The following is a 22,436-nucleotide window of genomic DNA, read 5'->3' on the forward strand; positions in this document are numbered from 1 at the left end:
TCCAGTTTCTGTCTGCTGTACACTTTAAGGGTTTTGTTTTCCATTCCATTTCTGTCGTAATGGCATCGTCTGTTTACTACAAGTTCAAGTCGCAAAAGAATGAATCTAGGGTGTCCTTCGACGGCACAGGGATATCTGTTTTTGACTTGAAGAGAGAGATTATCCTTCAGAACAATCTGGGTAAGGCCAATGACTTTGACCTGTTTGTTTATGATGCGTCGTCTGGTGATGGTGAGCGTTGTCTTCTGAGTCAGGGTATGTGTGTTGATGGACCGTACTGGTCAGAGTACAAGGATGATTCACAAATCATCCAGCGTTCGTCGTCTGTGGTTGTGAAGCGACTACCGTCTTCACGCCCTGGAAAGGGTAAAGCTGCCCTGTATTTGGCGGGTGCTCCGAGTAGTGCACCTGCAATCGACGCCGCATCGAAGTCTAGCACCATTCTCAGTGGTAATTCTAGTTGGCATAAAGGCTCAATAAGCAAACGATTCGATGGAAAGGAAGAGGAAAAGCCTGTTACACCTAAAGCGCCCCAAGTACGTTAAGGATGTCCCTTTTCACGATGTTTAACGTCCTTAGGCGTTCATTCAGGTGAGAATCAAGGCCAATAACATCACTAAGGATGATGAAGCTGCTGCGATGGCTGCTATGTTCCAAGCTCAAACTCAGAACTGGGAGGAGACTCAGGAGAAGATGTCACAGTTGGTGTCGCTCTTATACGAGCTCTTTGTGCATTATAGTTCTGTGAATCTCATAAACATTACTTTGCTTTGTCTTGCACCTCCTCCGATATCTATAGCGCGACTCGTGTCTACAATAATTCCCGGGGTACTGGTTTTAACCGAGGCGGTAAGCCCCATCACGCACCGTCCCATCAGCCAGATCGTCCCCTGCCTCCGAGCTATGTCTGCTATCGTTGTGGAAAGAAAGGTTGGCATGATATTCCATTTCCCGCCCATGTTTACTGACTTGACCTTTTAAGGTCATTGGATTCAGGACTGCCCGACGAATAATGACCGTGATTTTGACCACAAGCCCCGTATCAAGCGCACAACTGGAATACCTCGTAGTTTCCTGAAGGCGGTGGAGGGTCCAACGGCTGGCGGGCAAGGTGTTATGGTCACGCCTGAAGGTGGCTACGTTATTGCACAACCAGACGTGTAAGCAGCTCTCGTTCTTCTGATGAGTAGGCAATCAATCTTTCTTTAGGGCCTCCTGGCAAAAGCAGGTGATGCACCGAAGAGGGCTGACTGAAGCGGACATTCGAGAGCGGACGCCCAGCGACCCATCCCTAACATGTCCGGTAGACAACAAATTATTCCGGGATGCCGTCAAGACACCATGCTGTGGTAAACTGTACTGTGAAGAATGCATCCAGACCCATTTATTAGAACGAGATTTCGTGTGTCCGAATTGTGGCAAGAAGATTCCTTCCCTTGACAAGCTGGTTATGGATAAGCCGACGAGGACGAAAGTGGCGGATTACATCGACAAAGCCATCGAGGAGAGTAAAAAGGATTCCGCTGAGGAAGCGTCCCACAATGTTGCTGGGCCGAGTAGTGTGGCGGACCAAGTGCGTCTCTTTCTTCCGCCCTTCTTGTTTCGCGCTGACGGTTTGATAGGCAATCGCGAATGCAGAGACGGCGGCGTTAGAGCAAGATGTGTATTCGCAGCAGCAACCTGGTGGCGGCATGGACATGACCCAATACATCGATTCCTTACAGGCACAAATCAAGCAACTGTCTGTTGTCCTGAACAACTCCGCCCTTCCGAACGATGTTCGCCAGCAGACCCAGATGAAGTACCAAGAGCTGCACATGCAGCTCTCCGAAGCTCAGACCTTCGCTGCCGCTCTGTCCGCCGCCACTACCTTACAGCAACAACTCCAGAACAACGGCGGCAACTTACCTATGCCGGGCTTCCCGCAGAACGATTACACCGGCGGCTGGCCGACTCCCTTCCAGCCCCAGCAGCTACCTCCTCAGGATGGCGCTTATCAGCGTTTGCCTGTCAACAACCGTCGGCGAAATCTGAAGCGAGATCGGCCCTCTGATTTCTTGGAAGTCGCGGGAAATGAGGGGCAAGAAGCGAAGGTCGCTCGGTACTGGGAGTAGGCGCGTCCTGCGGCTGATGTGACTTCGGTGTGGCGCGTGTTGTCGATCACAATCGGTAATGTATATTCGCTTATTTCGTCATGTATACTCCTACGCATCCTCAGAATATAATATGTTCATTCGTCGGCTCACGACAGTTGGAAATATTGGCAGAATCCTATTCTCAGCTGCTTGCGCATGTGGGATGGGAGATGTAGTTCAGGCCACGGAAACAGCAACAGTGCGGAATTCCTGTCTGCGTCGACCTTGCGGCACTCCAAGCCGTAGCACCTCAGTCCGAGTCTCCGGTAGTACTGGTTCAGGGTCGCGAGTAACCTCCGTTTTGTCAGGGAAGGATGTCAGCTTCTCGACGGTCGATTTTCACAATGAGATTAGGCTCAAAGCATTGCCAAACGTTCAGTAATGATTATCTAACCCCATGTAATGCATCCTATTTCGTTGAACTTGTTTCCTCTGACGACGCCAGCGGTCCATTATAAGGCTATAATCAGTATGATATCGAAGGTCATACATATTTGTCACCACCAGAATTACTCCTAACCCTAGTCGCGCCTCGCGAACCAGGACTAGATGTTCGTCCTGCTTTGAAATCGATCTGGCCGATATGTCGTGCTCGTGGTACTCACACAGCACGCCGTTTCAATAACAAAGCTCCTGCACTTAATCGCGGTCCACATTCCGACCACGGGGTTTCGCTTCCTCAAGGAGGCACTTGTATCTCGGCGAGACGCAGAAATACTCGATGATATAGGTCTGTCGCTGAATATTATCGAGGCATTTAGAGTTTATTGAGACAGATCGAGATCGAGGACCAGATTGGATTCGAAGGATCTTGCCATGCGATGCAGTCAGACCACTGACAGCCGCTTGCAGATCGATAGACCATCAATTCAGAAAACCACGTATAGTCGGAGTGGGTCGGAGTGGATGCCAGGGACGTCGGAAGAAGGTAGAGAAGTCCAGATGGTCTGATTTCTGTCTCTCGGGGACTTGAAATTTCTTGTCCGACGTGGTCTGACTGTAAATGATTTTCAAAAAGTGGGCCCATCGACCTGCAAATGGCTGGAAGTCTTCGCAGAGATGGGGGACCAGGAGAGCACTACCATCAAATTCAAGATTGCCTAGAGTCGGACAATATCGGAGTACATCTTCCGGACAGGATTCATAACACCTGCACAAACGATTCGAGTGGTCTCTCTGGCACAATCCGCTCAGCTGAAGATGCAAACGTCAAGTTAGTCATTTACACGTCGATTACCACAAGATGGGGCACCGAGAAACCTTCCCTGATTCATGCCTCTGAGGTCGCCCCGTGGTGACGTTACTACTCGGCCCACGTCGATAGACTGGGCGATGGGCCGTGCGAGCGGCCTTCGCGTGTACGTTGTAAGTGTGTGTGCTCGCCGGGGGGCGTCATACGCCGTACTGTACGGCTTTACTCATCCATCTGGCGTCGTATAGCTCCGGAGGGAAAGACCAAGAATCGTCGATCTGTATTACATACATAGCACTACTTTCATTTACTGCTTATCAGCGTTCGCTGACCTCCCGTGATGAGTCAACGTCGGAGCTCCATATTTGATATGTCTAATGGATACCTCGTATGCTCCGGCGCAGTCTAAGGGTACGAAGCGGCGTAGTAGCCAGGCGTTAGCGTCCATATTGGTGGTATTTTCTCAACCTTCACCACGTCAGACCGACTCGCTTACGATGATCGTCAGGGACGATATGAACCTCTTCCGGCGGTGCATCGCCCATCATTGTAAATCCGTTTCATACAGCTAAGTACCCGCGCACCGCGTGCTTGACTGGTGGCAAAGGGCAAATCAAGGAGCGGGTCTGAATCTCCGATGTGATTCTTGCAGATCGAACTCCATCTTATACGACCCCCGGAGTACGGTGGGGGAGACTCTAAGCGCAGAACAATCTCGATACCGAAAAGTCGTCTAATCGTACCATTGGCATACAAATGTCGTTGTGAATTTCCTGGGCTACATCACTCAGTCTGTTCATTCCCTAGCTGCCGCGATGACTTACACGGAGGCTGCTTTCTCGGTAGAGCAGTTACTTGGCTTCAAGGTTTGCATCGATTTCCCGAATATAACACAACCTCCGAGGCTATTCTTTGAGTCGATCGGACGACGAGGCACTCTAGGAATCACTTCTGGGCAGACTTCCGGGACTTTCATCAAATTCGAGACAGCTAATTCCACCACAACTGGTCACTGCGTTTTAAGATTCTATGCCCTGAATCGCGCCGGTAATGATGGACCGGATGCATCTACACCCGACCTACAAGGCATGTTACAACCTCACACAAACTGTACCTTCTCAGTCGGTAGCAGTCCACGGGCCACTGGCTACGGTAAGTGTGCACAATTGCGCAGTGCGGAGGTCTTCTGGTTTTTACAACGCTCTGGGATAGGATACGACGAGGAGAACTCGTATTCGAGCCCGAAGGTCTTTCATCAACCCCCGGGGAATGATTCGCGCCACTGTCTGGAAGGACCAAAAGCTGAAGACATCGACCACTTCGCCATGCCATATCATTGCCTAAGTCCTGTCTGGTCACCATTAACTCACGTTAGCCACCCAATGCAGGGTAGGTCAATCGTCTCGTGAGTCAGTTGTGCACATATGCTGATAGACTGTTTATAGACTCGGCGGCGAACATATCTCCTGTGCAGGCTTGTATGCTGCCAGATCCTCCCATGGTTCTTACAGGCTTCCCTGATGAAGGTCATTTCGCCACAGATCCAAGTAGGTTGGCACTCATCTACGACCCTGGACTCTTGACGCGAATTGTTACGTACAGACATGCATAGTACGAACACGGACATGTCATTGTCGAATTCTTCCTCGGTCTTCCAGCACCATGCCGGGCACTTCACAACTATGCCTAACTCTGCTACCACAAGTTACTTTGGAGCGTTCGGTGAGACCGAGGTACAGATGGGAGTCGATGTGCGGTCAGGAGCTTTGGGTGCGACCATTGTCATCCAGTAGAGACGAGATGCTAATTTTTTGCAAGGCCTGACGGTAGGCGATGCTTGTTCCAGAGAACAGCGGGGGCTTTACCCGCCTCGAGTTCCGTATGCGCCTCAAGCTTCCTCATCGCTTCACAATGTCCTCCCAAGTGACCCACAAGGTCTCTCCATCCCGAGTGACACTAGTAGCTTGCTCTCCGGATTCCCTACGCCTTCCACGAGACCGCACAGTCATGGGGCAACCCCCGAGCCGGGACCATCAGCCAGCCTACAGGCTGGTTCATCCGTCCTGGAGCGGGTAAGCGAGGACGAAAGTACAGATGCTGCAATAGCGAAACGCCGAGGGAAGCCCAGGAGGCAATCAGCGTCACTATACATCTACCACTGCCCTCACCCGACGTGCACTCGCGTCTTCCGCTCGGAATACACCTGTCGTGTGCATTCCGGTGTCCATATCCCGAAACCTCGCAAAATTATCCCCTGCACCCAGCCTGGCTGTAGGGAAACGTTTACCAGGCAGCACGATCGGCTCAGACACGAGGTCACTCAGCACGACAAGATATGTGAATTCTCGTGCACAATCTGCCATAGATTTTTTTCTTCAGCGCCGATGCTAGAGAAGCACAAGTGCACAGCGTACCGGCGATGAAATCCTGCAGTACTAATAAGTTCATGTTTTCTCCTGGGCGACTGGGCATTGACAGGCTTGACATTCAAATCGGCATCGCATCGTTCATCCCGCATAGTCATTGATGATAGCTGTATATTGCTCGATATAATGCATGTACTCACTCCTGTAATACGTATCTTATGCATATCACTTCAGGGTTGTGCTCGCAAACTGCTTCCAACTCGTTATTGAAACTTCTAGCAGGCCAGCCTCCGCCAGACGCCACCAGCCATGCTGTATCAGAATTGGCTCCGCAGATGAATCTAGAGAGTCCACCCCACCGAGGCGGATTCGGGCAAGATAATGTATGTAGGTCGGGGTCATCATTGGGTCATCAAGGAAAGTAAGCGGGGATTCGAGGGCACATGGAAGCACGGCGAAGCCCAGCCCATCCCCCAGCCTCCGATCAGCGACCGGCCCCGCAGCTAGTGAACCTCCTCGACCGCAGTTTTGACGGGATGTGGGTCGTCCGCGACTCCAAGCCATCAAGACGTTTCGAAGAGCAGGCTACCAGGGGTATGCCATCCTGGAACTCTGGCTTCATCTCACCAGGAATAATCAAAAAAGCAATCAGGTACGACCACCGGTGGCAGAGATGCTACAGAAAAATCAATTCGATACCCAGATGGGGGATAGTTGGAGGGCTTGTAACCCCACGATCAACTGCAGGGCCGCTGGAGAGACGGAAAGTTGGCGACTATACCTGAGTTATACCGTAACGATTTTGATCCCAATGATGCAAGCTCACACGACCGGGGTTCATTCAAACGTTCTGAATCGCCCTCAGACGCACCAACCGAGGAGTAGCGGCCCATCATTGTCCTGTAAAGCCACCGAGCTGCGCGTACACCGCCAGGAGGACGAGCGGGTCACTTGATCGCGGGAGAAGACCATCATGGATCATCTCTCACAGCGTCGCAAGCTGCCGTACTTCCACCGAGTACCGCAGCCACAAAGCCACGAAACCTGGGTGGATGGGGATGCGTATTCCAAATGGCTACCCGTCTAGGCAATGTGACGTCCATGTCGTCCATGTTAACCCTGTAAATGCCAGGAGTTGTTCACGACTTACTCCAGATGCGCAGTCCATTCAAGTTAGCATCGCGCGAGAGAATTGCAATGCCCAAAGCGAAGTGGTGCAACTGCTCCGGAGCTAATGCAGAACAATCTTTACCTTCACGCAGGTTACGTGTCTGGTAATACCCACTCCGGCCCTCTCGTACCGCTCCGTACTCTGCCGAGGGTGCAGTATAACGAGTGTAGTGGGGGGCCCAGACTAGATTGCACAAGCCAAAAGAGGTCGATGGAGTGTGATGCATGAGGATACCATTCTTGTCACTGGTCAGTACAGCCGTGGGCGCGAGCTTTAGACAGAGGAGCGCGATATCCCAAGTGACCCGCAAGAGGGAGAGTGTGGTGGGTGAGATTTTCGCCCCGCGTTCGTGGACATGGGCCAAAAAGGGCAGACGTCTCTTAACGCCGAGATGATGAACCTGCTGCCGTCACAGAAGGCGATGTCAGCTGGACGCTCCCTCAGCCGCGAATGACAGGACGTCGCGGCGATTTTGGCGCAGTGTGATATGGGGGACAAATAGGGCGACTACTTACTGCGATGTTGTTCTTCGCTTCGCAGACCAAACCGAGGTTTGGTAAGCGCTCTCTAGCAAACAACTATATCTGCTGAGAGCCTCCACCTCGACGCATGATTTATACACATCGGGAAAATATTCAACAGGTCCATTGCTTGTCTCTACAGTGTCGTCGTTTGTAAGTATCCCGGTTATAGGCTAGTTAACACTTACGGCATATACGTGTGGCAGCTATTTCTTATTTGGTTTTGTGGCACCGTCGTCGACTTGCCAGCCAACTACTGTAGTCTTACAAATCTATGAAGCCACTCTGCTATTATTTAGCATCAGCAGTCCTTATTGAGAGCCAGACGACGAAACACTAAGTAAGCGTGTTCTGACACGGCGCTTCTTTGATGTTCGGGTTGAGGACGCCACCCGAAGACAACAAAATCTGTGAAACCTGGCGGTTAGGCTCGTGACCAGCCTGTCGTACCAACATTGAGGGCAGAATATTTCTCTAGCCTGACTCTGCCCTCAATCAGGCTACGAGACGGTGGTCACGAGCCTACCTGGCGGTATTGCGATCAACATATGCTCGAACCGGACCTTGGGATAACAGCCGCGCAGTCCCTGTATGCGAGAAAGTGTGTACTACAAAACTAGGCCATAGATTAGGGTCTTCCAGCCAGCTTTCGCCGGTAGCCTTCGATTCAGAGAGAGCACAAGAAAATACCTGATGGCTCAAGACTCTGAAGTCTTTCGCCGATTCCTGTCAAGCCTGAGTTAGACGAAAATAATGAGAATGGCTTCAAGCTTTCAGTGGTACGAAAGTGTCCAAGCAACTACGACGAAGTAGTGGTACAAAAGCAGAAGCGATGCATCCTATTGCAGAAATGTTGATGCTGAGAACCCGAGTTACGGCAGGAACGCGTTTGCGCCGCCACCCGCCACGCTAACCATCACCTCGACGGTATGGACGGCTTTGACGATCTACTCTCTTCTTCGCGGCGAGCCTTGGAGGATAATCCCTTCGAGGACCCATTCACGAAACCCAGGTCGGACTCGCCCGACCCATGGGCGAGTTTCGGGACACAGGTTACACTGCATAACGGCTTCGAAGACGAGAGCACGAATGCCTCATCTGCTTTCGAGTCGCACGAAGACACTTCCACCACGGAGCGGGAGGAAGAGTCTAATGGGCCACTAGATCTTACGAGTCTGTCGTCAGACCTCCATGAGGAATCACCACGAACGCCTCCTGCCGAACCTGATGCAACATCTCCCCGTACTCCGGGCTTTCGGGAGAGCGCCCCATCACCAGAGTCAGAGGAACCTGAAACTACTAAGGGACCTGACGCAGACGATATTTTCACGGAGAAGGCACCCCCAGCATCTGTTTCTCGATTATCGGATCCCGAGCCATCGTTTACAGGGTCCCAGGAGCCCGCACCTCGGCCTCAGGTTTCGAGTGTTTCTGCGACGGAGCAGACGCCCAAAACTGCCCCCACTTTGTCATCACCTCCAGCTGAGCGTGCTGTGATCTCTCCGCTTGACCAACCAACACATTCCGATGCATTTAATCATTCCTTTGCGAGTCTTGCGCTCGGCGGCGAGAGCTTCGGGGGAGGTTGGAATGATGGCATGCAGGCATCCTTTGTGAACCAGCAGTCTTCCTCTGTGTCTAAGGAGGACAATGCGGATGACGATGATGACGACGACCGGCCCATCTTGCAGACCATCAGGTCTGCCGACCGGGCTGTTTCGACATCGGTGAGTACTTCCTCCTAAGGCTCGACGTGCCTCGAGGTTGTCTTTCTATTTCCCTTTGTCGCCGGCCCTCGGATATCCTTCTAGATTACTGGTATGCACATCTCGTTGCCTTCAGGTTTGCTAAGATGAGATAATACAGGGTCCGGCGGGGGTTGCATCTAAGTTGGGCAAGGGGATCCAGCCGCTGTTTGTAATATCCGTTGAAGACCCTCAGAAGGTCGGCGACCCTATTCGGGGCTACACCATGTATACCGTTCACACTCGAGTAAGTCATCAATTCCTCCATCTTACGTCCTTCGCATGGACCAATGAGACATAACCCAGACTACCTCACCTATGTTCAGCAAACCTTTGTTCTCTGTCCTTCGCCGATATTCCGACTTCCTCTGGCTATATGAAACCCTGTCAGACAACAATCCTGGTGTTGTTGTCCCTCCAGTACCAGAGAAAAGCCCATTCAACCGGTTCGACGAGAACTTTGTACAGCAACGTAGGCAAGCCTTGGAGAAGTGTATAAACAAAATTGCCAACCATGCTGTTTTGGGCAAGGACCCCGACCTGAAGCTGTTCCTGGAAAGCGATACGTTTGCGTTGGATGTGAGCTCCAGCGGGTTATCGTTTCCTTGGGACAGCTGTAACAGCGCTCACGTAGATAAAGCATCGCAAGGCGGAAATCGCACATGAACGAGGCGGGTTAATTGCCTCCATCGGACAGACATTGACTGGACCTCGGTTTTACGAAACGGATGAGGTAAGCCTGTTTTCCTGCGTACAGTGAACCAAGATCTGAGGCTTTTGCAGTGGTTCGATCGCCAGAAAGCGTACCTGGACAGTCTGGAGTCCCAGCTACGTGGTCTCGTCAAGGCCATAGATGCAGTGGCGAAACAGCGAGCAGGTAAGTTCCGTGGGATATATAGGGAGACCATTTTCTGATGTCCTAAATACTACCATCCTGTTGGAACAGAGATGTCCGCTGCAACGGGCGAATTTGCGCAGACCATCAGTGACTTGGCAGCGTCAGATGTTGGGAAGCAACTGTCCCACTCGCTTCTGGCCATGGCAGACGTTGAACGCAAAGCACAAGACCTCCAGAGCACACAAGCCAATCAGGATGTATCCACTGTTCTCAGTACAGGTCCGTTATCTCGTGCTTCTCTTCACAAGCGGCTGGAACTGATGCATATCTGCTAATCGCAGTCGATGAGTATGCCAGGATGATCAACTCAGTTCGGGTCAGTCTCCGGGTTTCAAGATTGAAAGGGTGATTAATGCTGAGGTTTTCAACGGTATAGCTAGCATTCGCTTCTCGAGTGAGGACCTATCACTCGTGGCAGAACGCCGAGAATGAGGTCCGACGAGTGAAACAAAATCATGAGAAGAACCGGGCCCAGGGTCGAATACCAGCAGACCGGCTGGGCCATTCATTGAGTCTCATAGCAGATGTGAGTACGCCTGGTATTATCATTGGTATAGGAGCAGCAGAAATAAACGTGACCTGCTAAGGCGGAACGTCGTGCTCTGGACGCCAAGCAAGACTTCGAGAAGGCGTCGAAGTTGATTAAGAGTGAGATGACGCGCTTCGAGCAGGAGCGGATCGAGGATTTCAAGAACTCATTGCAGGAGTTCTTGGAAGGAATGATCTCGAGACAGCAAGAGGTAAGACTTACACGCCGTCTTGATACGGACATAGGCTGAAGGGCTCCTACAGCTGATCCGTTCATGGGAGACGTATCAGCAAGGACTGCTGAAGAAGGTGCCAGGGTCTGGGGAACGCAGGAGAGACAGCACCGCAAGCCCTATGGCGGCACAAGCATAATCCGTCCGACCTTTCCCGCCCGATCTGTTTTGCGCACTGTACTTTCTGCTCGTCACTACCTCGCAACCCTGAGCTTTGTTCTGGCATATTGCAAACTCGACATAGTCGTATTGGAGGATGTCCGCTGGCTGCTTCAGGTGCTTCCAATGTTCATGCGTCGTGCAACAAGTGAATGGAGGAACGAGAAAAGTGGTATACTATCCTGGTCATGGGCGAAGCATCAACCGTGCGTAGTCTGTGATTATTAACCATGATACAACAGGTGGAGGATCAAGTGGGTGTCGTTCGCCCTTGCCGTAGCATGTCTAGTATGATGCGTACGAGCGGACCTTGGAGAACCAGAACGGTCTCTCATGCTTCAACGGCAGCAAATCCGTCTCGCCCGTTTCTATGTTGACGGTCTCGTAAGCCGCGATGTCGAGCTTATTCCATCGGCCCAGAGGACGCGAACGGAGCGCCAGAGTCATCTGGAACGCGTAGCGCTTAGACCTGGCGCTCGCGTTGAGCTCAAGTGAAGCTGGGTCGATGAGGTCCGTGATATAGACGGTTGTGCCTTCCAGACGCCAGTTTCCAACGGTGACGCCCTGGTGGAAGAGATATATTCAGGACTAGCTGCTTGAAACACGGAAGAGAGGGTGCTAACCTTCATGCGCAATGTCGGCTTCAGTAGAGGGATCACTTGCTGTGGCTCCACTTCCTCATTGGCCAGTAAAGAGATTACTTGGCCATTGGGAAAGAATCGACTGGTCCACGGATGGTGTCAGTAACCTAAACAAATGAAATCTCTCGATGGACGTACAGGAATCGATGATAAGTGATGAGGTGACTAACCTGTTCGCAGTGGTTATTACAAGTTATAGCAACATTTCACTGTGGACGTACATTGACCCAGGCATTCTGGCTCAGCCCAGCACGTCTATTTGCAAAGTCAGTATACAGGGAATGGAACGGAGCAGAGGACTCACACGTAATGGCATACGGCGATGTAGACACCATCCAAGCGTAGCCGCGGTTGCTCTATGAACGCTCGACGATAATCGTGAAGATAACGCTGCATCATCGCCTTCATATATTTCTCGTGGGGCACTTGTGGGGGTTTGTACGTTTCGTAGACGAAATCCCTGAGCCAAGAATGAGCAATCATCGGATGATGGCGTGCAGCGCTATTCATACCTCCATATGACAGAATCCAGGCTGACCACTCGAGCCTTCTTGTCCACAGCAGCGAAGCGCTCGATAGTAGTATGGTCAAGGTATCGGAGGATGTGGATGAGTAACTCGTCTGGGACCTTGTTCAGGTGGAGCGTCCGTCTCTCGTCCTCTGGCTCAAAGCGAAGCTCCTTGGGGAAGCTCTCTAGCAGGCTCGCTATTGTCCCGGTCACAACGGCATGCACTCCGTGTGCACCCTTGGTATCCGCTGATATGGATAATGCTGACAAGTCGAGGGCTTTATCGTCGATCACAACTATGGAGGGCTCAGGAGCATCGGGTCTGGTCTCAGTAGCCGGAGGAACCGCTCCCTGAGAGTTCTGCCGCAACTCTTGTAACTTCTCCGCCTTCCGGTAGGCCTTGTCTACATTATCATCCATGCGAAACGCTTGACGATAGAGCCGCAAAGCTTCGTCCAAGTCGCCACTCTGCTCATTCTGGATTGCCCTACGGTACACATCCACAGCAGACTGCAGAGCACGTCCCAGAGGTGCCAGATCACTTGTGACTCTTGTTTGACCTGCGATGACTTCGCTAGACGGCCCTGGCTCCGGAGAGACGGTCGCATATCTCACAGCGGCGCTGGCGCGAGGTTCGGGAGACGTAGATCCTGCGGTGCTCAGACTGTCTCTTCTCTTTCCCTTCGCTGACCCCGCATTCTCTGAAGGCCGATCATCTGCAAGGTCGGATAGAGCATGAGATGTGCCGTCATGACTCCCTGAAGTACGGTGCGACTGAACGGTTTGGGCCTTTTTCCGCTGGACTTCAGCTCGCCATGCGTCTCGGAATCGCTTGAGCTCCTCGGGCTCTTCGTCGGTGGCGGCGGGTGGTGGACGTTGCATACAGAGAGCAAGAAGCGTGATCGTTCATCCGAGTAATGGATGACGAAGGAGAGCACTAGAATGGCAACAAGTTCGGACACTTTTGATAAGGACCAGACTAGGATCTTTTGTAGTCAGTTGTAGTCGATTACTAATCCAATAGAAACTCTTGTATGCGGCCACTACAAACAGCAGCCTACTAGTCTTTACTTGGCTTGACGCGCACGGTTCCCACCTCCACGTCCTCCTCAGGCTGCTGTCGTCTAGCTCGCCCTACATACCTGGCTCTGTCTCGTCTGGGACCTGCATCAGATGGAGGGCAACAAGGATGAGGCTCTTCGCTCCCTCTCGATAGCGCAGCGGAAACGGGACGCTGGCGACCTCACCTCTGCCCGCAAGTTTTGTCAGAAGTCTATCGCGCTCTTCGACACGCCAGAGGCGCAGAAGCTACTTGCCGCGATTGAGCGCGAGCTTGCGTCCGGACCAAGCCCTTCCGCGTCCTCGTCCTCGGCAGAAGCGCACCCCTCAGCTTCGGGTGCGAAACACAGACATGCGCCATCAGCAAGTAGCAGTACTGCTGGCGCGAACGGCAGTGCGGGGCCGGAGAAGGCGAAGAGGGATTATACACCAGAGCAGCACGCCGTTGTCAAGCGTGTGAGGGCGTGCAAAGTCACAGACTACTACGAGATCTTGGCCGTCAAGAAGGATTGCGAGGAGGTGGAGATCAAGAAAGCATATCGCAAGGTTCGTGTGCAGCTCTGCGCAATCTAGTGCAGGTCGTGACTGTGTCCGTAGCTTGCTTTGGCACTACATCCTGACAAGAATGGTGCACCGGGAGCTGACGAGGCGTTCAAGAGTGAGTTGTCAGTGCTCCCCAGCATGTGCAGATGTTCATGGACATCCTACAGTGGTCTCTAAGGCCTTCCAGGTGCTATCAGGTAAATTTGTCTTCGTTCATACAATGTATATTTGTGCTAAGTCATTTTCCAAGACCCGCAGAAACGAGCGTCGTACGATCGCCATGGTTCTGACCCCGAAGCTCGTTTCAGCGGAATGTCCTCCGCAGACGCCTCACCAGGTTTCGCCACTACATCATTCAGAGGCGGCGGCTTTGACGGGGAAATCAGTCCGGAAGACCTATTCAATATGTTCTTCGGCGGCGGGGGCGGGTTTGGCGGCGGTTTCGGTGGACCAGGTTCGTATGTCCGCGTGCTCGTGCGCCAGTATGCTGATCAGCCGCAGTGTTCACGGCCTCTTTTGGCCCTGACGGGTTCCGCACGACACGCATGGGCGGATTTGGAGAGGCGCCACGTCGGAGACAACGGCAGCAAGAAGCTGAGCAGCCTCGCGCAAGCTCCATTTTCGTCCAGCTCTTGCCTCTCCTTGTCCTGTTCGCGTTCTCCTTCCTTTCTGCCTTGCCCAAGCTGTTTGCGACGCCAGAAACCCCAGACCCCCGGTTTTCCTTCCACCCCACCCCTCAATACAACCTGGAACGCTCGACGCATGGTTATAACGTCCATTACTATGTCAACCCCAGGGAGTTCTCAAAACACCCGATATCCGAGGAAATTGCACGGAATGGGGACAAGGGGCTATCCCCTGGGCTCAGTAGATTTGAGAAGAACATCGAGAAGATCTACGTGCAAGACCTGTATGATCAGTGTCAGCGAGGGATTGATCGGAAACAACAGCGGAAAGAGGCCGAGGTTGGATTCTTTGGTATTGGGACGGATTGGGAGAAGGTACGGCAGATCGACCAGGAGAAGGTGGAGAGCTGCGACCGGCTTAGGGAGATGGGATTGTTGCGGAGTAATATCTAACGTCTTTATATGCCACTGGAAGGCTCTGTATCGATATGTTATGGACGGCTCTTACATTAGTCGCTATTCTTATGATGATTGCCATGGTTCAATGAGTCATCATACAATTCGGATTGTGTGGAAGGAGGTGGTTGAACAAACGAGTAACGACGGCACTGGTGTTGGTCTATGCGTGGTGTTACGCCTTGTTATGCTGCCCTGCAGGTCCTTCATGACTGCTGCTGAATCCTCTGCCTCTCGAGCTTCAGGTAGAATTCCTCCTGGCGTTGGACTGGTCGGATATACGTTAGCGTTGATAACATCGCATAGCATGCAGAGTCAAAGCATCAATGCTTACCCATCTTGAGGTGGATGCCATACCTGCAAGGAATATTTAACAGACCACGCGACCAAGATCAGGAAATAACGCACCAGTAGGCGTACGCAGACGAAACACCGAGCCCGAGGGCGACGGAGAGGTCAAGCCAGAGCCTCTTTCTGAGCTTTCCGGTGATGGGCGCGATGGGCATGGTGCTGCTCGTTGTCTCTGGCGATGATGAACGTTGTGTTGACGCTGGTCGGGGTATGTCGGGTGGCGCCGACCTGTGCGGGCCAAATAGAGCCAAAGCGATGTAGCGAGGCCAGAACCAGATCGACGTATGCTCGGCCCTGCACCAACGAGGCCTTCGCACTTTCTTATTCATACCGTTTACCCGCAACGCGCCACACGAAACGCACGCCTACACCGCGTCAGACGCCGCCGACGACTTTGACGACATCAGCGCACATCGAGCACGCTGTGGGCATATCAAGACAAGAACAAGACGCTTACGACTTCCGCGATTCGCATAGACAAGCATGACAAGCATGGACACGGACCCATCGGGCTCAGGCAACTGGCGTTTCGCGCAGTGCTTTGGTGACAAGGGCGAGGTCGAGGATATCACAGAAGGTACGGCCGCGTCTTCATCGTCCAGCTGTTCGTCGTGTGGGGTAACCTCGCACCGCGGTCCTAATCACGCGACGGCGATGTAGCCGACATCATCTCTACGGTGGAGTTCGATTCAACAGGCAATTATCTCGCGACGGGCGACAAGGGCGGTCGGGTTGTCTTGTTTGAGCGCAACGAGTCGGTATGTGGCCCTCGCCATTGCGCCAATCGCGCCGGAAAGACCAATCCGGGCTGATGGCGCAATGATCTGGACGTGACACTGACCTTCGCGTTTGTCTGGATATTGCTTGGCCGCTTCGAACCTCACCTACGTGATGAACCGTATGATTGTCCTCGATCTAGAAAAAGGGATGCGAGTACAAATTCTACACGGAATTCCAATCGCATGAGCCAGAGTTCGACTACCTCAAGTCGCTGGAAATCGAGGAGAAGATCAACAAGATCAAGTGGTGTAGGCGGATGAACGCGGCCCACTTCTTGCTTTCCACCAACGGTAGGTGCTTGCGCGAATTCTGCCTATTGGAGCATTGTGTCATAATCGATCTATCTCCCCCCGGCGTTTGCCCCCAGACAAGACAATTAAGCTGTGGAAGGTCTTCGAGAAATCGTTGCGAGTAGTCTCGGAATCGAACTTGCACGATGGACAACGACCACTGCCGCCACCCACGGCGAAGTCGAATCTGCGGTTACCCCGGATGACGCATCAAGACAATATCATTGCAGCTGTACCGCGCAAAGTCTACTCTAATGCGCATGCGTATCACATCCATTCGATATCCGTGAACTCCGACCAGGAGACGTACATCAGTGCGGACGACTTGCGAATCAACCTGTGGAACTTGAATATCAGCGACCAGAGCTTTAGTGCGTGACTTTCTGGAACGCTTTATCTCAACTGAGGGCTGATGTTCTCATTATCAGACATTGTGGACATCAAGCCCGCGAATATGGAGGAGCTCACAGAGGTCATCACTGCGACGGAGTTCCATCCAACGCAGTGCAATCTCTTCATGTATTCGAGTTCCAAGAGCAATATCAAGCTGGCGGACATGCGAGACTCTGCTCTCTGTGACCGTCATGCGAAATGTAAATGTCATGTTGGTTACCGCCTCACTATCCGGTATGCTCACTTCCACCCGCAGTGTTTGAAGAGGAAGAGGACCCATCGAACCGGACCTTCTTCTCTGAGATCATCTCATCCATTTCGGACGTGAAGTTCAGTCATGACGGCCGATACATCCTGTCTCGGGACTACCTCTCGCTTAAGATCTGGGATATCAATATGGACACGAGACCTGTGAAGACAATCCCTATACACGACCACCTCAGAGGCAAGCTCTGCGATTTGTATGAGAATGACTGCATATTCGACAAATTTGAGTGTATCTGGGGAGGAGATGACAAGTGAGTTCTGATCCGGTGGCATTCTCCGTTCGAGTCTACCGTATTGTGTGGTTATGGTGTCCGTCGGACTGTATACTTATTCCATATTCCACAACAGACACGTTTTAACGGGGTCCTACCATAACTACTTCCGGATCTACGACGTGGACACCTTGAACGACGTCGTTCTGCAGGCAGACAAGTCGGCGTTCAAGGCGAAGAAGATTGGTGGACCGTTGCCTGGCAATAAACCTGGAGCAAAGAATGGGATGCGTGCTGGTGGGCTGCGGGACGCAATGCAGATGGAGACCTTGGATTTCAACAAGAAAATCCTGCATGCGAGTTGGCATCCGAGAGAAAACACGATTGCGGTCAGTGTGTTATTGCTGTTCGTTGTGTCTTTGGTATTGATTCCTTGGGGACCTGTAGATTGCAGCGACGAACAACTTGTTCTTGTACAGCGCTGCATAGTCTCTGTCGTATCTCTCACCTGTGCTTCCTGTTCCGTGCCCCATCGCAAGTCTCCTTCCTCTGCCATGCTTCCGTTACGCACGCATCTCCTACCACGTTTCACATAGAACAGTCTCATTGGGACGCCGGATAGAGATACCAGGGACAGGGACAGCCACTGACCGAGAGCCATGGACTCCTTCATTCGTCTTTCACCCTTCTTCATTCCCTCGTTGCATCTGCTGCTCGTACGCCTGCACCAATCTTATCTATTCTCGCTCCTTCCCCTCTTACCTCCCCTTCCCCTCTCGTCACACGTCCGTCCGTCCGCGTATCCTATTCCGCCGTTACTCTGGTCTGTATCTTAGGACTTTCTCTCACTCATCGATATCGTCGTCTCGCAGCAAGGTCAAGATTCAAGAAGGAGAAGAATAAAAGAGCAGTAGAAGTACTACATATATCTGGGGCGCGTGGTATAGTTTTGGAAGAAGCAAGTAATGAATAAATGGTTCTGTAATATATATTCCTTTCAAACTCTCGAATACCCGCGCGCGTTTTGGATGCTTTTAGATTTGCGACGACAGCCACGAACGAGACTAAACGCGAGTTCAAGTGGCGGGGTAGTGAAATGTGGTGAGTCTCACCTGCTTGCTCTCTGGCACGAACTTCACTCGCTAAACCACATATAATGCAGGTAGAACGTGCTCAGATTCATCCTGCCAATCATACAAGGGGCGCCTCTTTCGAAGCACCATGTATGCTGCCGGATGCCCGCTACCGCTTGTGCACGCCTGAAGGTCAGGCGGTTAAGCCCTGAGACGGCCTGCTCTGTGGACTGCTTCCACTTCCGACTTTTCCCCGATTATACCATATTTTAACTACTAACGTTACCCAATTCCGACGAAGGAAGCAGGAATCGCAACGCACTCGTGGTAGATTTCCCCAACCAAATGCACCGAAGTCCCGAATGTCTCCCGCAAAATAGGCTCAGTTGCAGCTGTAATAAGTGCAATTCTAATATCGGGGAACGGTGCCGATGTCGTTGAATACTTAATCCTGCAGGCACTGAAGATGTTGTTCTCCGAGGATCCCGTTATTCTCTGGTCCTCAAGTACTCCGCCCCCGTACTCTGGGCACAATGTGGAGCCTTCAAGCAACCACTTCGGTGCTGCTTCTGCTAGCTAGCTTTGCGGCCGGACAACAGAGCCTGCTGCCTGTTATACAAACGACGTCAGGTCCGGTCCAGGGATATTTGGATACGAACACCACCCCGGTCTCTTTGAACAAATGGCTGGGCATGCGTTTCGCAGCCGACACGTCTGGAGCAAATCGGTGGCTGCCCCCTCAACCCGTCGCGCGGGACCCGAGCACGGTATTCGATGCCACAGCCTACGGCCCAGCGTGCATTCAGGGCGTGTAAGTAACTTGTGCCCTCTACTGATAGTGCTCAATCCCCTCCGCAACAGATACAACGGTTATAACGGGACGTCGGTGCAGAGCGAAGATTGCTTGAGGGTCAATGTTATCGCTCCAGCTAACAATACGGGTCTGCTCCCCGTCTATGTTTGGATTACGTGAGTGTGTAAGCTCAGCCTTTCTGACATCGTTTTGAGTCGTGAATCTTGGTGTAGGGGAGGAGGCTTCAATAGTCAAGCTGCTTCCAATCCGCAGGTTGACGGGTCTCACCTCGCAGCGACTGGTATAGTATTCGTCAGCTTCAATTACCGGCTCGCACTCTTCGCATTCCCGCATTCATCGGAGATGGCACCTGGAACGCAAAACCTAGCTCTGCTCGACACGCGTGCTGCTGTTGAGTGGACTCGAGACAATATCATTGCATTTGGTGGTGACCCCAGCCACATAGTCCTCGGAGGTGCGTCTACCCGACACACTATGGAGTAGCTAATTTGATCCTTGTATTCTTCAGGTGAATCAGTCGGCGCAGGTTAGTCATCCGGTGTCTCCTTAGCGCTGCAGTACTGAGAGCTTGCAGAGATGACTAATTACTATGTCTCGTATTACAATGAATACTACGGGCACGAGCCTCTTATTATCGGTGCTATCATGCAGGTGAGTCTGTAAACTGGATGTTTGAGCGAGACTTTGATCATTACTGTCTATCAGAGCGCAGACAGTAAGTGCACAGGTTTGGAGACAAAGGTGTCATACTCATGCAAGATCAAGCGTCCCAACCTATGTATCCTGGGGACCAACAGCTCGCGATTGTGGCGTCAAATGATACGGTCAATTGCCCTACCGGTGCCGGGATGTTGGAGTGCCTGCGCACGAAGGATGCCTTCCTGCTGAAGTCCGTAGCCCTGGCCACGAATGCACAATTCCAGCCCGTCATCGATAACATCACAATATTCAAGGATTATGTCCTTCAGACGAAGCAAGGTTCCGTAGGCAGATTCCCGATGCTGATCGGGACGAATCGAGTAAGGGTTTGAGAGGTCTATGTGGTCGAAGCCGTCTAACCTGAATATATACAACCAGGACGAGGGTACTCTAATTATCAATGGCGAGCCGACTGCTTATTGGCCAAATATTACTGGTTATGTGAGTGCCTCAACGTTCATTCGGGCTGACATCATTGACATCCTGTCATATAGGCGAAATCGACTAACCTCAACCTGCCATGGGCGAACCTCTCTGTGCTCGAGGACATCTATCCGACACCCTCCGTGTGAGTCTTGTCCATCACCCTTTTCGTGGTTGTCTTTCTCAATCTCGGAACTAGGCAATATCCATATGGCTTCAATGCTTCAGCTGCCATGTGGCGAGACGCCCACATGCGTTGCCTCGTTAGCAACCTTGGGCTTTGGCGTACCTACGCCCTCGGAGAGCCTGTTTGGCGGTATGAATTTGACCTCGTAGCAGCAAATCTGAATTCGTTGGGAGTGTCGATCGGGACGTTCCACGGTAAGTGAGCTCTCGGAGCTCCACCGCCTAAATTACCTAACCTCTTGCAAAGGTTCGGACATCCGATTCGTCTTCGGGTAAGATGGATATTTATGTTCATCGTACCTCGATTGCTCACCGGTCTTTGACAGTAACTGGGCTGAGATCCAATTGGACGCGCCCTATGAGCCCGCAACTCCATTTGAGATCGGAGTCTCTAATTTGATGGTGACGGCCTGGACCAACTTCATCAAGAGTGGGTGAAATGTTACCAGCATCCCTTACTGCGACTCACTCATCTCTCTATGCTACAGACCCTTGGGCCGGGCCGCAGATCCCTGGGTTAGTCATTGTCTACTATCAACATAAGTTCCATCTAATTTCTCTATAGCTGGTATCTGTACGACCCTGCCAATACCACGTGAGTAAGAACTCGTTGATGGGTGTATCCATATTTACTGAGATATGTACAGTACCTTGGCGATCCTGGGAAACTCAACGACGGAGGCACTTCCCGGCGATCATTTTACCGGAGACGCGTCTTGTGCGTATTGGAATACCATTTTGCCGCTGTTTCCCCAGGTATGTCACCCGTTTGTCCTGCCTACCTGTGCCATTCTTATGATTATTTGTCGTAGACATTCCCGGCATGCGGCACATGGACTTGCTCTTAGGAGAGCACCTCTACATGATACTATAGGCTTCGGCTGGCTGCATACGCGATTTATGTACCTACAGCCGCCATACAGGAGCATATCACCATCGATGTAGCACGTCTCACTAGTGTTATGCACTACTAGTATGGAAAAGCAGTGGACCGCTAGGACCTCTGGAGGTTTGCTCGGCTTCCAAGTTCAAGGATTCCTTTCGTCCTACATTCCATTGTGTGTGTGGATATTACGGTCGATTTGCGCTCGAGCACATTGGCAGTGGCCAGGAAGCACCGAATGCGGTAAGATCCATCGGGCAACCAGGTGGCGGGACCCGGGTGCTGCTGATTGGTTCCCGTCGCCCGCGCTGTTCAAGTTCGACTCACGCCACATCCTCTGAAGCACCAGTCGTCTCGACAGACTTTCTCCAGCATTACCCTGCGTATCTGACTAGGCCAGTGCTGAGTTCTGAAGAATGGCAAGGGAACTATTGATAGCTTCTCGAGAAGGGACTGTTCATGTTGACGACGGAAAAGGTGACCGTCTTCGCTATACGGGTAGAGACTATCGGAATGACCTTTTACTTGCCACATAGGAGAGGCAGGACAAGCTCCACCGTTGGATAAATTCTCATTGATAACTGAAGAACGCGCAGCGGTTATCTCCCTACCGGGATCGGGAGGAACCACAGCGAAAGCAACACCCATACATCATCTACCAGTCGAACTGCTGACACAGATTTTTGTGTACTGCCTCCCCGCAGAGGAGTTCCTAGACCCTGTCCCCGGATGCATGACTCTTGTGCTTACCAGGGTGTGTAAGCATTGGAGAGTGTAGAATCTCTGTAGTCAGTACAGTTAGCTTGTATCATACACACACCAATAAACGGAACCTCGTCTTATTGCGAGAGATACAAGATAGGTAATTGAGCTAAGCAGATTCAGAGGTAGTTGTTGTCTAACGATCCGCCTGCCCAATCCGTCCATCTATCACTCAGTAACCAAACACGTCCAAACTCGGCGCCACTTGGTGGCGCCCACCTTACACCCTCCCCACTTAGGGCGAGACATTGTCTCTGATGACAATGGGGAGCGATATAATGGTATTATTGTTGTATGGAAATATATTATAATAGGGTCCGAGACTCAATGGTCATCTACATCGCGATTCGGGGTAGCGTCCATGACGAGGATCATCATACAATGCAATTTCGGTATGCGGCGGGAGGAGTGGTCATATTACATAGTGATGCCGCAGGGTATTAATGATTCGATAATGCGATATAAGATTGTTATAGTCCAAATAATAGCACAGACGCGAGACGGCGGCAACGACAGCGACGG

General features: G+C 51.9%; 8 protein-coding genes across 8 annotated transcripts; 6 read left to right on the forward strand and 2 right to left on the reverse strand.

Moving 5' to 3' along the window:
* Positions 1-59: 59 nt before the first annotated feature.
* GLOTRDRAFT_138080 (DWNN-domain-containing protein) lies at positions 60-2,148 on the forward strand (the record flags this gene model as incomplete). Its single annotated transcript, XM_007866878.1, has 7 exons — positions 60-231; positions 286-536; positions 592-701; positions 800-930; positions 983-1,160; positions 1,210-1,573; positions 1,623-2,148. 7 exons carry the CDS (start codon positions 60-62, stop codon positions 2,112-2,114), a joined length of 1,698 nt encoding a protein of 565 aa, XP_007865069.1. The 3' UTR covers positions 2,115-2,148.
* Positions 2,149-4,142: 1,994 nt separating this feature from the next.
* On the forward strand, positions 4,143-5,120 carry GLOTRDRAFT_138081 (uncharacterized protein; the record flags this gene model as incomplete). The annotated part of the gene is made up of 4 exons (XM_007866879.1): positions 4,143-4,479; positions 4,540-4,716; positions 4,773-4,874; positions 4,930-5,120. 4 exons carry the CDS (start codon positions 4,143-4,145, stop codon positions 5,118-5,120), a joined length of 807 nt encoding a protein of 268 aa, XP_007865070.1.
* A 3,210-nt stretch (positions 5,121-8,330) lies between these two features.
* On the forward strand, positions 8,331-11,494 carry GLOTRDRAFT_74908 (Vps5-domain-containing protein). Its single transcript, XM_007866880.1, has 10 exons — positions 8,331-9,112; positions 9,252-9,377; positions 9,437-9,709; positions 9,765-9,863; positions 9,914-10,007; positions 10,077-10,247; positions 10,310-10,344; positions 10,405-10,554; positions 10,616-10,768; positions 10,821-11,494. The coding sequence occupies exons 1-10, from the start codon at positions 8,984-8,986 to the stop codon at positions 10,926-10,928; spliced, it is 1,338 nt and encodes a 445-aa protein (XP_007865071.1). The 5' UTR covers positions 8,331-8,983; the 3' UTR covers positions 10,929-11,494.
* GLOTRDRAFT_74909 (uncharacterized protein) lies at positions 11,234-12,997 on the reverse strand (the record flags this gene model as incomplete). The annotated part of the gene is made up of 7 exons (XM_007866881.1): positions 12,865-12,997; positions 12,102-12,645; positions 11,894-12,049; positions 11,811-11,844; positions 11,728-11,759; positions 11,572-11,671; positions 11,234-11,512 (listed from the first exon to the last, which is right to left on the reverse strand). Exons 1-7 carry the CDS (start codon positions 12,977-12,979, stop codon positions 11,234-11,236), a joined length of 1,260 nt encoding a protein of 419 aa, XP_007865072.1. The 5' UTR covers positions 12,980-12,997.
* A 187-nt stretch (positions 12,998-13,184) lies between these two features.
* Positions 13,185-14,766, forward strand: GLOTRDRAFT_59495 (DnaJ-domain-containing protein; the record flags this gene model as incomplete). Its single annotated transcript, XM_007866882.1, has 5 exons — positions 13,185-13,702; positions 13,754-13,814; positions 13,867-13,896; positions 13,950-14,153; positions 14,195-14,766. Coding segments are annotated over exons 1-5 (1,299 nt in total), but the record flags the coding sequence as incomplete, so codon positions are not given.
* Positions 14,767-14,987: 221 nt separating this feature from the next.
* On the reverse strand, positions 14,988-15,287 carry GLOTRDRAFT_128268 (cytochrome-c oxidase, subunit VIIa; the record flags this gene model as incomplete). Its single annotated transcript, XM_007866883.1, has 3 exons — positions 14,988-15,049; positions 15,116-15,138; positions 15,190-15,287. The coding sequence occupies 3 exons, from the start codon at positions 15,285-15,287 to the stop codon at positions 14,988-14,990; spliced, it is 183 nt and encodes a 60-aa protein (XP_007865074.1).
* Positions 15,288-15,458: 171 nt separating this feature from the next.
* Positions 15,459-18,050, forward strand: GLOTRDRAFT_115616 (protein phosphatase 2A regulatory subunit PR55). The gene is made up of 8 exons (XM_007866884.1): positions 15,459-15,709; positions 15,793-15,890; positions 16,052-16,202; positions 16,280-16,573; positions 16,631-16,795; positions 16,852-17,113; positions 17,211-17,463; positions 17,522-18,050. The coding sequence occupies exons 1-8, from the start codon at positions 15,616-15,618 to the stop codon at positions 17,561-17,563; spliced, it is 1,359 nt and encodes a 452-aa protein (XP_007865075.1). The 5' UTR covers positions 15,459-15,615; the 3' UTR covers positions 17,564-18,050.
* A 630-nt stretch (positions 18,051-18,680) lies between these two features.
* GLOTRDRAFT_74922 (alpha/beta-hydrolase) lies at positions 18,681-21,320 on the forward strand (the record flags this gene model as incomplete). Its single annotated transcript, XM_007866885.1, has 15 exons — positions 18,681-18,958; positions 19,009-19,116; positions 19,174-19,415; positions 19,470-19,487; positions 19,536-19,616; positions 19,721-19,980; positions 20,039-20,101; positions 20,155-20,228; positions 20,283-20,464; positions 20,517-20,541; positions 20,596-20,699; positions 20,758-20,785; positions 20,835-20,864; positions 20,917-21,025; positions 21,082-21,320. 15 exons carry the CDS (start codon positions 18,681-18,683, stop codon positions 21,115-21,117), a joined length of 1,638 nt encoding a protein of 545 aa, XP_007865076.1. The 3' UTR covers positions 21,118-21,320.
* Positions 21,321-22,436: the final 1,116 nt, after the last annotated feature.

Source organism: Gloeophyllum trabeum (assembly GCF_000344685.1).
Source record: "Gloeophyllum trabeum ATCC 11539 unplaced genomic scaffold GLOTRscaffold_00005, whole genome shotgun sequence".
Lineage (NCBI taxonomy): Eukaryota > Fungi > Basidiomycota > Agaricomycetes > Gloeophyllales > Gloeophyllaceae > Gloeophyllum > Gloeophyllum trabeum.